Source organism: Scyliorhinus canicula, chromosome 10, assembly GCF_902713615.1.
Source record: "Scyliorhinus canicula chromosome 10, sScyCan1.1, whole genome shotgun sequence".
Taxonomy (NCBI): Eukaryota; Metazoa; Chordata; class Chondrichthyes; order Carcharhiniformes; family Scyliorhinidae; genus Scyliorhinus; species Scyliorhinus canicula.
In genome coordinates this window covers 67,331,573-67,349,740 of record NC_052155.1, presented here as the reverse complement: position 1 = coordinate 67,349,740, position 18,168 = coordinate 67,331,573, and the positions used below count along the sequence as shown (strand labels likewise).

Genomic DNA, 18,168 nt, shown 5'->3' with positions numbered 1-18,168 from the left:
TTGTCTTGCATCATTGACTTTGTCTATATATGTGTTTCTGAAACCCACCTCTTCATTCACCGGAGGAAGCAGCTAGTGATTCGAAACAAACCTGTTAGACTTTAACCTGGTGCTGTAAGACTTCTTACTGTGCTCACCCCAGTCCAACGCCAGCATCTCCACATCAGATCTGAAGTGAATTACTTATGACGGATATTTCTCTTGTTTGAAAGACACCCATTTATTGATTAACCATTTACTTATATTTATTAAAGCCTTTTCTATATCATTTTATATTGACCAGTGGTCTTTTTTATACCCTGTCTGAAAACTTCCCAATTTCCCCTTTCTTCATTATTTATTCATAGAACCGTTGACTTCATTTCATTCACTCCTAATTGGAACATATTCAAACTGATCATGTCCACTTCACTATTTAAATATTTCTTATTGTCGGCCCATCACTTAATCAGCTATCTTTACTACAAATTAATCTAGGATAGCTCCCCCTTATATCCTGCTCAACTGATTTAAATGATTGAGTTAATCACATTTATATTGGTTACTATTGTTCTTTATCCATTTTTAAGATGAGCCCAATAAAGATAAGGGCTGGGATTTTCCCCTAACTGGCGGGTGGGCCTTACCGGCGCTGAGGAGTGGCGTAAACCACTCCGGCGTCGGGCCGCCCGGAAGGTGCGGAATCCTTGGCACTTAAGGGACTAGGCCGCCGCCGGCAGGGTTGGCGCCACACCAACCCTGGCACCGAAGGGCCTCCGTCGGCCGGCGCATGCGCGGGAGAGCCAGCTTGTGCTGCCGTGATCCCAGCGAATGCACAGGGGGGATATTCTCCGCAGCGGAGCGTTGCAGCGCCCGGCATAGAGGGAAAGAGTACCCCCACGACACAGGCCCACCTGCGGATCGGTGGGCCCCGATTGTGGGCGCCAGGCCCCGGAGGACTCCGCAGGCCGCCCGCAGAGCCAGGTCCCGCCGGTAAGGACCTTGTTTGATTTACGTCAGTGGGACTGGTTGAAAATGGGCAGCCACTCAGCCCATCGCGGAGCAGAGGATCGCCGGGGGGGGGCGCACTGCCAACGGGCCCCAACCGGCGCGACACGATTCCTGCCCCCGGCGAAAAACCGGCGCCAGAGAATCCGGCAGCCGGCGTCGGAGCGGGATTCGCGCGGCGACCCAGCGTTTCTCCGGCCTGACGGGGGGTCGGTGAATCCCGCCCAAGATCACATGTTCTTCCCTTCAAGTTTCTTACTTGTCCTGCTTCATATTCAAGGGCTAGGTCTTCATCCTCCTTTAGGGGTAGCTTTTCACTCCATTTAACCAATAATTAATTCTGTATGCACGTGATTAAAATCAGGAATTATGAGAAGCGTAGTCAGTAGGGAAAGCCCAATAGATTTCAAATGCATCGCCTATGACTAGTCACCATTACAGAGACTAGACTAGTTTTCAATTGCAGATATTTTAAATTAATGTAATCTAAATTCCACAAGATGCTGTGGTTAGCACTGTTGCTTCACAGCACCAGGTTTGATTCCCACTTGGGTCACTGTCTGCATATTCTCCCTGTATCTGCATGGGTTTAGTCTGGGTGTCTCGGTTTCCTCCCACACGTCCCGAAAGACGTGCTTGTTAGGTGAATTGGACATTCTGAATTCTCCGTGTACCCGAACAGGCGCCGGAATGTGGCGCCGAGAGGGTTTTCACAGTAACTTCATTGCAGTGTTAATGTAAGCCTACCTGTGACAATAATAAAGATTATTGTTATGATTATGTGCAACTGTTGCACCACAAGCTCCACACAATATACTAATAAAGGAAACAGCAAGGCCTAATGATTGCTCAGTCTTCAACGCCAATTCACCTGAAAATTACACTTATTTCTGGAGTGCAAAGTCCATGGAAGACTGATCTGCATCTATCATTCTGTAACTCAACTCACATACAAGTGCCACTGACAAAATCTTTCCTTTTTAAACCTATGTCACAGTCCATAAGGGGCTGGTTTGGCACAGTGGGCTAAACAGCTGGCTTGTAATGCAGAACAAGGCCAGCAGCGTGGGTTCAATTTCTGTACCGGCCTCCCCGAACAGGCGCCGGAATGTGGCGCCGAGGGGCTTTTCACAGTAACTTCATTGAAGCCTACTTGTGACAATAAGCTATTATTATTATAACTAACAAGCTCACCCCAACCATCTTTTCTAAATATTTTGCATCTAGAAATATTCAGCTCCCAGACCTATCTCAACTGTAGTCATGTTCCTGTCAACAATGCACAATCTCCCTTCATTTAGTGCCTCTAATTTCCCCATTTCTCAAGTTTTGGGTATTTGTAAATACAAATTGCAATTCTGACCCATTCACATTATTCAATAACTTCTTCCTATCTATTCCCCCCCCCCCCCAACTGTACTTTATTATCCTTTTTGACCTTTCTCCCATCTGCCCGAAGGTACATCTTCAACTTAATATTTTTAACTACTTTGCCTTTTCCCTGCACTTATTCTTAATTCCAACCCCAATTTATCTAAATTGGGTTTCTCAATCTTACCTTTAATAGAAGCAGCGTGACCTTTCACAAATAACACATGAAAATAAATGTGGTGATATTGCACAAGTGGAAATTGTCATATTCTTTGGCTGCTACTTTACCTGAAAATGTTCTTTAATGACATAGGCATTTGCAATCTTAGCCTTGGTGCCCTCGTAGTCTCCAACATCACTGATGCATATAGCATACCACTATACAGATTTAAAAAAATTAGGTCACAAACTGGCAGAAAATTTAAAGAAAAATGACAAAATAAAATGCATTACCTTATGAGCTGCAAAGCTGAATTCATTTTTCTCCAGTGCCTTTTCAGCAAATTCCAAAGCTTCATATGTCAGTTGCTTCTTCTGTTCCACGGGGGTGTTTTCCAGTTGAGCCAAATCACGTGATGCACGGGCTAGGCGCCACAGAATCTCACCATTCATACTAGATAAAACACAAATGCAACTTGTCTGTTTTAAACTTCAGTTTTGCAAACAAACTTCCTTCTTCCTACTTTTTTTTCCCCTACACCTTTAGGTCAAGGACCATGGTCTATGTGGGAAATCAAATTCATTATTCTGAGACCACTGTTACATTTTAATAGGCTAATTGTGCTTAGTTTGAGTTGGTCTGCAATTTGTACACAATTTCTCTGACAAAACATTTAGTCACTGCCTGGCATCCAAATCTCTACCATGGTTTGAGCCATGATCAAGAACTTGTAGCAGAAAGTCAAAATCTATCCCTCCATGAAAGCACTTCAGTGCACTGAACTGTTTTGATACATGTTTTTTCTTTAAGTTCTTTAAGACCCATAGTGGGTCGGATCTCAAATGACGATGAGTCAGAATACAGGAGGGAGATAGAGAACCTAGTGGAGTGGTGTAACGACAACAATCTCTCCCTCAATGTCAGCAAAACTAAAGAGCTGGTCATCGACTTCTGGAAGTGAGGAGTCTTACACACCCCAGTCTGTATCAATGCTGCCAAGGTGAGATGGTTGACAGCTTCAAATTCTTGGGTGTGCACATCACCAACAATCTGTCCTGGTCCACCCACGTCGACACATGGACCAAGAAAACACAATAGCGTCTATACTTCCTCAGGAAACTAAAGGAATTCGACATGTCCACATGATTCTTACTAATTTTTACAGATGCACCATAGAAAGCATCCTATCTGGCTGCATCACAGCTTGGTATGGCAACTGCTCGGCCCAAGTCTGTATGAAACTACAGAGAGTCGTAAACACAGCCCAGTCCATCACACAAACCCACCTCCTCTCTACTGACTCTGTCTACACATCCTGCTGCCTTGGATAGCGGGCATCATAATCAAAGACCCTTCCCACCCAGGTTATTCTTTCTTCCAACTTCTTCCATCGGGCAGAAGATACAAAATTCTGAGAACACGCATTAACAGATTCAAAAACAGCTTCTACTTCGCTGTTACCAGACTCCCGAATTACCCTCTTATGGACTGAACTGATCTCTCTACGTATCTTCTCTACTGTTGTAGCTCTACACTCCATATGCTTTACCCAATGTCCATCTCTACATATCTACATCGTGTATTAATCGTATGCCTGTGCTTTCATATATGGAACGATCTGCCTGGACTGTACACAGAACAATACTTTTCACTGTACCTCGGTGCATGTGACAATAAATCTATAACTAAAGTTAATAAAAAGCAGTCATGAATCAGTCATGAGATAGCTTCAGCAAATCTTCACTGTTTTTCAAAGTTATCTACATAAACAATTGCTTTTGTTGGAAGCAAGTATCTTAAACAAAGGAGGGAAAAAAAGCACCATATCTTTTTCTTAAGTTAAAGTCACCATAGGCCAGATGATCATAGGCTGCTTTCCCCTTTGAGGGGGAGAGCTGACTGGTGGTGATTTAATCCGAGGATCACCGCACCTCAGACGAGGGGCAAGTTTGAGAAGGTGGGGCCTTTATCAATAACCTCAGCCAGTACGGGAATTGAACCTGCGCTGCTGGCCTTGCTCTGCATCACGAACCAGCTGCCTAGACAAGTGAGCTAAAGCTTCCCTTAACCATATCTATTACAATGTCAATAGTGGCTTATTCAATAAACTGTTTGAGCATTCTTCTGTTATATAATTTAAAGCATCTATTGCAAAATCGTATTTATCTTTCACATTAATAAATGAAAGTTTGTATATGCAACTGTATAGTACACCAATTGAATCATCCTTGGAAATGTAATGTACAGTTTAATATTGGGGAAAAAACATTCAAATGATGTCCATAGTTCAGTGCAACAGACAGGAGATACAACTGCATCCACTGGTCAAACAGTGAGCTATGAAGGCATTACAAAAAAATGGTATTTGCAAAGACTGTTGGTTCAAATTGTTTACTTTTGTAGCTGCAGAATAAATATTTCACTATTTAAATAATTGTATACCTCTAGTAGCATATGAAAGCCAAAATAAACACACCGTTAACACGGACTATTTTTAGTTCAACATACACAGGTCCCTACAGAAACATGGAGTGATCTCACCCTCTTCTGAAATCTTGTCAGTGAGTAAGCATTTTGACATAAAAGCAGAAATATGCTGTTTCATGTTTCAGGTTAATGGTCTTTCTTCAGATCTGGGAAAAGTTGAAGATGTAATAAGTTTTAAGCAAGTAAAAGTTAGTCAAAGGTAAGCAGGAAAAAGAACGTGATAGAACGGAGGACAGGAGCCATAAAATGACAAGAGTGTCGATGTTACAAGGCAAAAGGGATGAGTAAAGAAGCTAAAGATGTGTCTGGAAGAAAACAAAAACAGAAAATGCTGGATAATCTCAGCATGTCTGACAACACCTGTGGAGGGGGAATGGAGCAAACATTTGAATCTGGATGACTCTTTGTCAAAGCGACAGCCTACTGAAGCATTTTCTGTTTTTGTTTCAGATTTCAGCAACTGCAGTAATTTGCTTTGATCTACTTTTCTGGAAGGTGTGAATAACAGGATCACGAACCCCTTCTATCCAAAAATAAAAAAGACAAAACCAGTGAAAACAAAAAAAAAAAAAGGGATCTGATCTGAATTAGTGGAACTCAAAGCTGAGAGTCCAGAAGGCTGTAAAGTACCTCATCGAAAAATGAAATGGGATTCCTCGGGTTTACACTGAGCTTCACTGACCGCTGCAAGAGGTGAAAGACAGAAAGATCAGACTGAGAGCAAGGTGTTGAACTGAAATGACAGGAAACCATATGCTTTGGGCCATGTTTGCTGATTGAACAGAGGTGTTCTATAAAGCAGTTCTTCAACCTGAATGTGGTATCCCAATGAAGAGGAGACCACACTGAGCAGCAAATATAAACTGTAAGTACACTGTGACCCTGCTGTAACTCGGTCTACTATAGTGTGAACTTGGTATAATGCAGATCTGTCCGAATCCCCAAATTTAAATTCTGTAAATGTGGCCTCCCCCACCCCCCCCCCAAACTATTAAACACAGCCACCCATTTAAAAAATAGATCAATTAAAAGCGGCTGTCTAATTATTTGATTGATTTTATACAGCCCCTGCTTTACTCCCTGAGCAGGAGGACTAGAAACTGTAGGTACATATGCGCATTGTTGGACCTGGCACTAGCAAGATCGGAGTGCTAGGCACCAGCAAAAGACATAGTTATGAAAAAACATCGGGCGCGATTCTCCTCAAAAATTTCAAAGTTAATTTGCGCGGGTTTTTCAGGGAGTTTCCTGCTGGTTCTGGCGGCAAATTCCCCACTGCTATTCAATGACATTTAGTCACTTTTTTGGGACTTGGGGAGTTTCTCACCGGTATAGTTCACTGAGAATTTTTTTTAGCACTGGGGAGCTGAAATCAGAGATTGGGCCGCCATTTCGAAAGGGTGCCCGATCTCTCAGTAAACATGTGTGCCCCCATACCCCCTACCCATGGGCAATGTCACACCCCACACACATGGGCACTACCCCACACCCCCACCAAGTGAGGACACCCCGCTATAGGGTCTTTGGGGTCCGCCCTCTTCAGGCTCTCCCAAGCCTCCTTACAGCACCCCCCCCCTTCTAGGACCCCCACCCATCAACCACCCAACTTCCCGGATACCCGACTTACCTGTCCTGCACTCCCCATTCTTCAAAACCCCCCTCCACCCTCACTTCATGGACATGTCCCCCCTCACCCCTGCTAGTGCCACCCTGGCACTCAGGCACCCTTGCACTGCAACCCAGGCAGTGCTCCTGCTGACTTGACAGTGCCATCCGGGCACCTTGGCAGTGCCAGGGTGGAAGTTCCAAGGTGCCCACGTTCCAGGAGGGGGGCCAGGGAGCCACCCTGTACTTATCCTGACTACCTTGGGGTCTCCGGTGGCCCAAGAGACCCACCGGGTGCCACGTTTGTGTGGACTAGCACGGATCGGCACCCAGCTGCAGCCTACCTGGGAAGGCCGCAGAATCACGGGAGATTGGTGGATCCCGCGCAGGTAGGTCGTGAATAGGTTTACAACCTACTTCCACGAGCGTCATTCAGTCCGTGCCTTTTGGGACAGGGTTCCGACTCTTTGACATGGGACTTTGGAGAACCCTGGGAGGCACGGTGGCTGTCAGGAGGCTCGCTGAAAGTCTCTCCCAGCATTCTCTGGCCGCGTTGCGCTCAACGCTGCCAAAGAATCGCACCCAGTCTCAACTATAATGCAATCTCGAGATGTGGTCACTGCAAGTAAGTCACTGTTTTATCTGAAAGAAAACTGTTTTAGAACTTGGGTGGCAAGAAGGGAGGAAGGTAAAAGGGCAGGTCCAGAATCAGCAGTATTTTCAGCTCTGAAGAAGAGTCATCCGGACTTGAAACACTAACTCTGTTTCTCTCCCCACAGATGCTGCCAGACCAGCTCAGTTTCTCCGGCATTTTTGATTTTTCATTCTGCCATAGTTTACTTTAGTATTAGTATTTATTTTACTTTGTATCTATCTGTGCTGAGAGTCATCAACTCTCAGCTCAAAAGGTAATTTCTTCAATTAATCCTGCAAAAGCACCCACTCTTCTACACCAAAGGTCAACAAAAGATGACCTCTCATAACAACCCACTGACAATAATTAACGCAAATTTAACTTGGTTTTTAGGTATTTGCATGCAATTAAGTACCAAGGTCTGATTTCTGCGGAATATCCATGGGCTCCTCAAAACACCGTCAAACACTTCATTTGCTTCTACTCTAATGTACAATAAACATTTCCCCAACTCCCATTTACTCTGAGGGAATTAAGATTATTTATGGAATTTCATGCATCATAAGGTCTTACTTCAACTGGACATTGGACAAGTGTCAATGAGTGACAGACGACAACACAACAGGCAACATTTTGACATATTTCCAGTATAACTTTGATGTTAAGAGTACCTGTTTTTGTGTTCAATAAGGAGGTGATACAGTTTAGCCACTTCTCCAGTACCATAAAGATAGTCAGCCTGGTCTATAATTTCATCCACTGTAAATGCAAAAAAAAGTTTTAATCGCATTAAACATGAAATGAAAAAAATGAAATGAAAATCGCTTATTGTCACGAGTAGGCTTCAATGAAGTTACTGTGAAAAGCCCCTAGTCACCACATTCCGGCGCCTGTTCGGGGTCATACATTTGTATGTTACAATTAAAAAGTGCCGATATTTCTGCTAGTATCATGCATTATCAAAGCACACGACTGAGAAACTCATCAAGTAGTAACGCCATACTGTAGGTCCATAAAGTATGTACACCAGTTTAAGGACATTGAGTGTGTTGCTGGATCGTAGAATCAGATGCCGACTTCATCTCACATTCTTGATGACATTAAAGAATAGATGATGCTCATGGGTTGCAAACGGACATTTTCTGTTTTGTCTGAACTATTTTTGAAAGAAAAGATGTATTCCTGAACTCTATTTTGCTGGGTAAACATTGAAAGGAATTAGTAATTGTTTCTGGATCCCAATCTGAGTCACCATTTTCAACCCCATTTATACAAATGTAACTAAATGGAGTTCCACAACTGCATTTTCTCAGTATTTCTGAAGGTGGGCCTAGTTAGCACTACAGGAGACAAATTTAGAACCAAATGCTACCGTAAGTGAACAGATAACTATGATCAGATTCACGTGGTTCACTCAATGCAACTTATATCTGCCAGAAGAGCAGTGCAAATAATATCCAAACCAGTTCAGTGGATTCTTTCTCAGCTCGTAATGAGTCTCCTCTGCATCCAGCCTTTTCTAGAGCCCCTGGCTAAGCTGCTGCTTTTGTCGCAAAAGCTCGACTGATTTTTAGTGGTCTTCCATTTGCTGCCTCATCACAGTCAGTTAAAGATCAAAAACCACGCAATGTAGTATGTGTGAGGCATTTATCAACCACATTGCTCAGTTTTAAGGGAGAATGGTCAAAAGATTCTGGAATTGCAAGAATTTACATAACAGACCATAACATGGAAGGATAAATATGTTATCCTACTTCCCCATCGTAATTGCTCAGAAAGGGAGTGAAATTAACTATTCTAAAGAGTGGTTCCTCATTAATGTATGTATATTCTCCCCAGTCAACAAAACTGATTTTAGTCCATGCACTTTTATATCCAATCAATAGATGGCAGTATTGCAGTACAAGTTGATAGATTGTTTCTAGAAAAAGAAAATAAAAGTTCCAAAGTCATATCGGATGCAAAATGTTGACTCTGTTTCTCTCTCCACAGATGCTGCCAGACCTGCTGCGTTTTCCCTGCACTTTCTGATTTTGTTTCAGGTCGACTGGATCCACTGCATTTTGCTTTTATTTACATGAAAAGACAAGATGGACTAGCAGTTCCATCAGTCTTTCCTATGTCGTTATGTTGGAGGCTATGTGTCATGTGACCCCAGTCATGCAATTGTCTTGGAGAAAATCCACTGCTAATCTCAGGAAAAGAGAATAAATTCCTCGGTGACCCATAAAGGGATAACATAAATTCTAGGCCAGCACAATGACTGTGCGGGCTGCATCACCACCAAGTACCAACCTACCTTCCACATATCAGTTTGACCACCCTCAGGAACTCCACCACCTCCCTTTTCAACGACTGCAGCAAACTGGGGCTCACTGCACAAGTCAGCAACTTGCTCCATAGATTGACGACTCTCTGTAAAAATAAATAATCTCCTGACAAATAATCTGGTTCTATACCTAAGCAACTCATACTCAAATCCTTTGCTGCTTGCTGACCTATCTAACTTAGATAGCCTTTCCCTTCATTGTTTGCAAATTCTCAATCAAATCTCATTGAAGATTACATTTTTCATACAAGGTGAAGTCTAAACTCTCCAAGATATAAATCATAACTAAAATCTGTAAAGGTAACTATACTACCGTGGGCAGCACAGTAGCGCAGTCGTTAGCACTATAGCTTCACAGCGCCAGGGTCCCAGGTTCGATTCCTGGCTTGGGTCACTGCCTATGCGGAGTCTGCAAGTTCTCCCTGTTTCTGGGTTTCCTCCGAGTGCTCCAGTTTCCTCCCACATGTCCCAAAAGACGTGCTGTTAGGCAATTTGGACATTCTGAATTCTCCCTACCTGTACGCGAACAGGCGTCAGAATGTGACTAGGGGTTTTTCTCAGTAACTTCATTGCAGTGTTAATGTAAGCCTACTTGTGACAATAAAGATTATCATCAATCGAGTGGCCCTCCAACACAATTCCACGCCAGTGACAATGGACACAGAAACAAACAGGATCATGAAGTAACTACGGGAATGGAAGGCCATTCTTAGTTCTTCCATCCAGAGGAAATCAACAATCCCCCCCACATTGCGGAATGCAATTATTTCAGAAAAGATTTCAGGGTTTCTAATTTCACTACTTGAAAATGAAATGAAAATCGCTTATTGTCACGAGTAGGCTTCAATGAAGTTACTGTGAAAAGCCCCTAGTCGCCACATTCCGGCGCCTGTCCGGGGATGCTGGTACGAGGCTGGTCTTACACGATTATCATCTTTTATATGAAGAATTTCCTAATAAATCCTAAAATTATGATTAAAAATAAGCCAAAATGCTCCAGCGCAGATCCGAAATTACAACTTACTTTTCAATGAAATCAATATTTGCCCCATTTTGTCCATAAGTTAGTGATTTGATTTAGTTAACCACGAGTCCAGAGATGTGGGGCAGAACAACAATGGGTTGGGGCCCGAGAGTGCGATCAATCTCCAGAGTGAAACACAACATAGCACAAACCCAGATTGTCTGCGACACAACTGTGTTGACCAGTGAACTGGAGGCAGAGCTCACAGCAAACAGTGCATTTTACAACAGTCTACTTATTCAGCAAACAGGGTTTAAACAGTATGAGTAAACAGTGCAAGCAGTGTACAAAGCCCATTTAAAAAGAGCCTCTACAAAATACAGCAAATAGAATTCCTGGCTGAAACTCCAGCAAAGTCTCCCAATAAAATCAGGGTGATCGCTCCACCAAAATGCTGAGAGTGGAGTAGAGTTGCATGCATATTGTGGGTGTAAAATCAATCTCAGATCATTTCAATAATGTGGTCTCCAAGTGGGTAATTCCTTTTTTAAAAATATTTTTATTAAAATTTTTTTAATAGATACAAAGCCATTAAGCAAAACAAATGACCAAACACAGCAGCATCAGCACCCCCCCCCCCCCCCCCCAACCTAACAGCTCACGGTAATTAGCTCTTTAAAGAACATACTAGGTTAGCACTGTTGCTTCACAGCGCCAGGGTCCCGGGTTTGATTCCCACTTGGGGGTCACTGTCTGTGCGGTGTGTAAATGTCCTCTGCGTGTCTGTGTGGGTTTCCTCCCACAAGTCCCGAAAGATATGCTGTTAGGTGAATTGGACATTCTGAATTCTCCCTCCGTGTACCCGAACAGGCGCCGGAATGTGGCGACTAAGGGATTTTCACAGTAACTTCATTGCAGTGACATTGTAAGTCTACTTGTGACACTAATAAAGATTATTAAAAAAGGCCACCATCTTTTGTAGAACCCCACATTTGCACAACTTAACGTGTACTCAACTTTCTCAAGACGCAAAAATTCCATGAGATCCCCCAGCCACACCGAGGCGCTGGGTGGAGAAGCTGACCTCCACTCCAACAGAACCCACCTGCAAGCGGCCAATGAGATGAAGGCTATGACATCCGCCCTCGCACCCGTTTACAACTCCGACAGGCCTGACATTCCAAATAGGGCCACTAGGGTATAGGGCTCCAGATCCATCAGTAAAATTTCCAAGTGGGCAATTCTACCATCAATCACAATCAATTCCATTCTGATGGGAATAGTGGTGCTACTGTATTCGGCCATATCAACTGTCTCACAAAATATGTGTGTATAGAATCATAGAATTATATAGCACAGAGAGAGGACATTCACTTCAGCAAGTCTGTTCCAGCTCTTTGAAAGAAATGTCTCACTGCACTGTTTTTCCGATAACTCTATAAATTTGTCCCCAACAAGTATTTATTCAATCCCCTTTTGAAAGTGACTATTGAATCTGCTTCCAGCATGAATTCCAACAGTATGTTCCAGATTATAATAATTTGCTGCATATATAACACAAATTCACTCCACAGCTTGCTCCATTTACCAGTCATGTTTGTGCCATCACTAAGCCCACAGTTTGTCACATCGTCTGACTGCCCATCTGCTGCTGAAATCCCCCTTCCTGCCTTCATTACCTCCAGACTTGACTATTCTAATGCACTCCCTACTGGTCTCCTACATTCTACCTTCTGTAAACTTGAGAACATCCAAATCTCCTGCCCATATCTTAACTTGCACCAGATCCTGTTCATCTATCACCCACTTGCTTGCTGATCGACACTGGCTCCAGGTCAAGCAAGGTCTTGATCTTAAAATTCCTATTTTCAAATTCCTTCATGGCCTCATCCCCTCCCTATATCTGTAAACTACTCCCGCCCCCAAACCTTCAGATATTTGCACTCTAGTTCTAGTCTGGGCACCACCCTCTTAATTGCTCCACCATTCAGTGGCCTGGCCGCCAAGCTCAGGAAAAACTCCCCCAGTACCTCTCTGTCACGCTTTACTCCTTCAAGGCACTCCTTAAAACCTACCACTTTGACTAAACTTTGGGTCTTTTGACCTGACATCTCCTTATGTGGCTTGGTGTCATACTTTCAGGGCCCAAGACAAAGAAATCTGAAAGTTTTTGTGACGAAATATCACATAATTATAGCACTTTGTGATTTTTCTCCTTGTAACCCCACACAAATCTGCCCATTTTTTTCAGTTAAAAATAATACAATTTAAACACAAAGAAAATAATTTAAGATCGATACTTTCCCTTTTATCGAATGCAAACTTAAATTTTCATTTCAGTGAATCGAAGCATCAAAATCGCTTAACTTGCAGTGTGTAATTAATTAAAGTCAAATCTTCGTCCACCTCCCAGTGTTGTTGCACGTTTTACTTGAATGTATTACGCGTTTTATTGGAGTGTATTAACACGCCTCCATTTAAAGGGGGCTGTTTAGCTCACAGGGCTAATCGCTGGCTTTGAAAGCAGACCAAGGCAAGCCAGCAGCAGGGTTCGATTCCTGTAACAGCCTCCCCGAACAGGCGCCGGAATGTGGCGACTAGGGGCTTTTCACAGTAACTTCAGTTTGAAGCCTACTCGTGACAATAAGTGATAAAAACAAAAACATAAAGGCCGTGTGCTTAACACTACTACAGCTCTGTGTATGTAATTCTGCTCGGAGTCGCCAGGTGCCGTATTTAGACACCTCACAAGTATATCAAGGTCAGGTTCAAAGTAATAAATCTGTACACCGATTAGTAAGTTCAAACGATTGATATTTATTATAACCAATATAATAAATACACATGCATACGCTATAGAGACTAAGCTACTTCTAAACTAAACGACTAAAATACTTATCTAAAACAGGAACAGGCAAGGTCAGGGAGCGAGGCCTTCGTCCTGTTCTTGGTCTGCAACTCTCAAAGTGTTTAAGGTCGTCAGGGTCTAGCAAGTCTGGCTCACGTAGCGATCGTTGTGGTGAAACTTACAGTTCGATGGCTGGTGGCTCAACGGCTGGTGATGGAACTGGAGTCAGGATGCGATGTATCAGCAAAGCGGAGCCGGAGCAACAAAACAGACCGAACCATGTGCGGGGTCTACTTTTATAGGTCCCCCCCAAAGTCCGTGCCTCTTCGGGGCGGTCTCTACCTGCTGTATATCGATTGGGTCTTCTCCCAATCGATATTTTCCAAACCCCCCAATCTGAGGGTCGCTTCTCGATGGGTGGGGCGGTCTCTATGGTGCTTTGTGATGGATACTTATGGTGCCGTTTCGTCTGGGCGTCTACTCAAAGTATCCATTCAAACCTAAATGTTTCTATTGTGTGGGCCTAGATCTGGATCACCTCATTACTATGTAAATCGTTGTTGCCATTTACACCTTTAGCCGAGATTCTGCACCTGGCCATAAACTGGTTTCTGTACGTGCAGAATGCTAATTAGCCTTCTGCAAACTGCTTGTCCTTGCTAAGACTGTTTTCTCCCTGCAGCCTTAGCAGTTCTCCATGTTGTAGCCCAGTGTCCATCTTAGGTGACTACAGTGTCAAAATGCTGTGGAAACAGGGCGGCACGGTGGCACAGTGATTAGCACTCCAGCCTCACGGCGCCAAAGACCCAGGTTCGATCCCAGCCTTGGGTCACTATCCCTATGGAGTTGCACATTCTCCCCGTATCCGAGGATGTGCAGAGTAGGTGGGTTGGCCACGCTAAATTGTCCCTTAATTGGAAAAAAAAGAATTGGGTACTCTAAGTTTATTTTTAAGAATGCTGTGGAAACACCATATACTTTATTTGGTCAGTATGTCAAGCACAATAACATAAGTAAATAACATCAACTGCTCACGGAGATTACGGCCTGGATATGAAAATGAAAAAATGAAATGAAAATCGCTTATTGTCACGAGTAGGCTTCAATGAAGTTACTGTGAAAAGCCCCTAGTCGCCACATTCCGTACCTGTCCGAGGAGGCTGGTACGGGAATCGAACCGTGCTGCTGGCCTGCTTTAAAAGCCAGCGATTTAGCCCAGACTCGCTGAGTCTTTAAAAATAGAGGGTGGAATCTGACTCTGGGATTCCCCCCTCCCCTCAATCCTGTTTCTGGTGTTTTTTGCTGGCACAGGATAAGGATGCGGGCAATGGGCCCACGCACAACACTCTTGCCATTTCTGGTTCCATTGCTGGGTTGGGATGTTTAAAGCCCCCTCCTGCAGTTTTAGCAGAGTCAGGTCCCCTGTAGTAGGAAGGCGTGGTTCACGGACTGGTAGAACCCTAATTTCAAATGGGGAAACAAAAAAAAAACAACAACAGCCACCTGCACTCAGAATTCTTTCATCGACAGGCTTTGAAATACAAAAATAAACATTTCTTCTTTCAGTTTCAATGATTAGATGCCGTATAATACGTTCGGTACGTTTTGAATAAAAGCATAAGATTATGCTTTAAAACTGAAGAAAACACTGCTTGGAATCTGTACTGTAATAATCTGAAGTGACTTACACCCCCAGAGTCATTTTTAAATGAAAATTAAACCTTCAGTTGCTTTCACTTGGAGGACAAAATAAGCTGCTTCCCTGCTCCTGGACTGTTTTCACTGACAGGACGTGACGGGGCGGCACAGTGGGCGGGGGATTGGCCCTAGGTAGGGTGCTTTTTCGGAGGGTCGGTGCAGGCTCAATGGGCCGAGTGGCTTCCTTCTGCACTATCGGGATTCTATGATTCTGTGACATCTGGCGTAATTCAGAAACATTCACATTTCCCAGGGTTTGTGATTGCAGCTGAGGCCATAATAGATGCTTGGCTGAGTTTCAAAAGCTTTGAAACCACTTACCTGAGCAAAGGGCTGTGTTCACGTTTTCAGCGACAGTTTTAAGGTGTGAGAAAAGGATTATCTATCTTTGATGCCATAATGTAAATAAATTTGCTTTAACAACAGATAGATCACTTGAGGGGATGTTAATTTTCGAACAGGTTTTATGAATGAGTTTTTTTACATTATGAAGTGTGTTTGATTAAATGTTCTATCAGATTGTTAAATGTTTATTTTTAAATCTCCATTTAAAAGACACCGCTCCGGAGGTCTGCCTGAAGAGGATATTCGGTGATTCTTGAAGGAGGATATGGGGTGGCAAGGGGATGAAGAGAGCATGCAGAAGACTTGGGAATGTGAGGAGGCATGGAATAGGAATGAGGGGTATGAAAGAGCAGAACGGGGGTGCTTGGGGATTATGAGGGCAAATGGGAAGGCATAAGGGATAGGGATGGGGCGAGTTGAGGGTTTGAAATTCATCACTAAAAAAGAGGGCTGATGTCCCAGTTATTAGAGGTGGGCGTTTGGCCACACCATCTGCCCACCTCCACTGCTGCCTCGGACCTGTCCTCACTCTGCCCTTGTCTCCCTGGTCCAAAATATGGTGACCAGGGATCTTTTTGAAGGAGATGAGTTTCCCTACTTGACCTTCCCACTCGTCTACAAAAAATCCAGGCCTTTAGGTGAATTTATGAGATGATAGGAAAAGGAACTGTAAACCCTCCAATGCGGGGCAGCACGGTAGCATGGTGGTTAGCGTCAATGCTTCACAGCTCCAGGGTCCCAGGTTCGTGGGTTTCCTCCGGGTGCTCCGGTTTCCTCCCACAGTCCAAAGATGTGCGGGTTAGATGGATTGGCCATGCTAAATTGCCCGTAGTGTCCTAAAAAGTAAGGTTAAGGGGGGGTTGTTGGGTTACGGGTATAGGGTGGATACGTGGGTTTGAGTAGGGTGATCATTGCTCGGCACAACATCGAGGGCCGAAGGGCCTGTTCTGTGCTGTACTGTTCTATGTTCTATGTCAGATAACATCATGAACCAGTTGCAGGGTAAAGAGTCTTCTGCTCAGAGCATCTCTGCTCACCATATCGATGCATAACCTTTGCACTTTGATTAACACACGTGTATGACTTCGACCATTAGGGATCCTAATCTATGGTGACCCAAGAGGAATCTGTGCTGTGCAACTTTGACAAGGAACTAGACTAGACTGCGAACCATATTCCACTTCAGATGGGTGCAGAGAGGAGGCTTTCAGTCTGGTAGTCCGAAAGGGTTTTCACTTGAATCTAGATTTGAGAAGTGATTCCAGATGGATTATTGCACTTCCCTATCAGTCTGACCTAAAATTTCAGCTGTTGACATCCTTGGGGCAGGATTATCCGTTTGAGAGACCGAGGGCTGGATTCTCCGATATTGCGGCCATATCCGGAGGAAGCGCCTGGTCTTACGACTAAAAAGACGGTGCTGACTCCGCACCGATGCTCTGCCCAGTGAGGGGCTAGCATTCGCATCACGGAAAGCCCCCAGTTTTACTTGCAGATGCAGACGGAGAATGGGCAGGTCCGTGGCCACGCATGCACACGGCGCTGACCTGCGCCGGCTGCACACAGACCCAGCCTGCCCGATAGTGCCCCCCGTAACCCCACTCGCCACCCCCCACCAGTCCCCTCACAGGCCCCGCCAAAGCCCCCCCCAGCCAGCATAATGGCTCCCCCCTGACTGTGGTGGCGCTGGACACAGTCCGCAGCCGCTACGCGAGGTCCCCGAAAACTGAGGACGTGTCCCACACCGTCGGGAATTTGGCCTATCGGGGGCGGAGCTTCGGGGGAGAGCCTCAGGCAACGTCCTGAGGCCATCCCAATGGCATGCAGCATACTCAGCAATTACGCTGTTTTTGAGGGGGTGGGGCATCTGAAAAACAGCGCCGCCCCCGATTCCAGCATAAAAACGGATTCTCCAGCCAATCATCGAACGCGATTTTGGCGTCGGCAATCAGCGAATCCAACCTTAAGTGCTGCACTGGGACAGAATCGGTGTACATCTATGACAACAAAATTGCCGTCACTCCCAGGGCAATTCAACAACCGTTAATAGGCTAGCACCGGCGCCACATGGAACACGAACGATTGCAACGAGAAATGGTGTCGGATACGCCGGAGTTGGGATTGGTACTCGAGAGGTTGACAAGCTGCAGCCACATAGTAGCACCCCACTCCTCACACACACTCATCCCAGCCAACAAGGTGGCGCTGGTTGCGCTAGATCGCGCCCATCCCATTGATGGGTTGGCTGGGGCCAGAGGATACCTTGCGGGGTGGGGGGGGGGGGGGGGGGGGGAGAGACATCCATGCGACCCGTGGCACTAGGTTCACAGTGAGCAGTCAGCGGCATGTGCGGCCGCATGACTGCCTAGCAGGCTGAGGCAATGGTTTTGGGGCTACCCAGCCCGACAGCCCACTTCCTGGCCGTCCCCTGTTACTCCCCCTAGCCCTGACAGAAGCCGCCGAGCGGCACAACTGTCAGCAAACTGATACACCTAGATATGTAGAAATTTGACTCCATTGCATCTGGTCTTTGGCGCTCTGTGCCAAAATGGAATTAGGGTCATGCATGCATTAATCTTCACTCTGCCAGAGCTACTTTGGTAAACAGGAGATGTCCTTTACCCCCACCAAAAACAGGTTAGATGCTATTTGCATAATCAAATAAGCAGCATAATCCAGTCCTCTGTGCCCTCTTGCAACTTTGGTTGGTGTCTGCTCAGCCAGTGTAGTATAATCAACA

General features: G+C 44.8%; 1 protein-coding gene across 4 annotated transcripts in view; it reads right to left on the bottom strand.

Moving 5' to 3' along the window:
• Window positions 1-18,168, bottom strand: part of rmdn1 (regulator of microtubule dynamics 1) — a 45,832-nt gene that overhangs the window by 24,135 nt on the left and 3,529 nt on the right. For 2 of the 4 annotated variants that reach the window (XM_038809123.1, XM_038809124.1), the window contains exons 3-5: window positions 7,916-8,003; window positions 2,812-2,971; window positions 2,647-2,736 (exon numbers count right to left, since the gene is read on the bottom strand). In XM_038809123.1, the coding sequence (XP_038665051.1) occupies window positions 2,647-2,736; window positions 2,812-2,971; window positions 7,916-8,003 (338 nt within the window). The remainder of the gene's footprint in view (window positions 1-2,646; window positions 2,737-2,811; window positions 2,972-7,915; window positions 8,004-18,168) is intronic. The other 2 variants (XM_038809125.1, XM_038809126.1) reach the window with 1 other exon arrangement.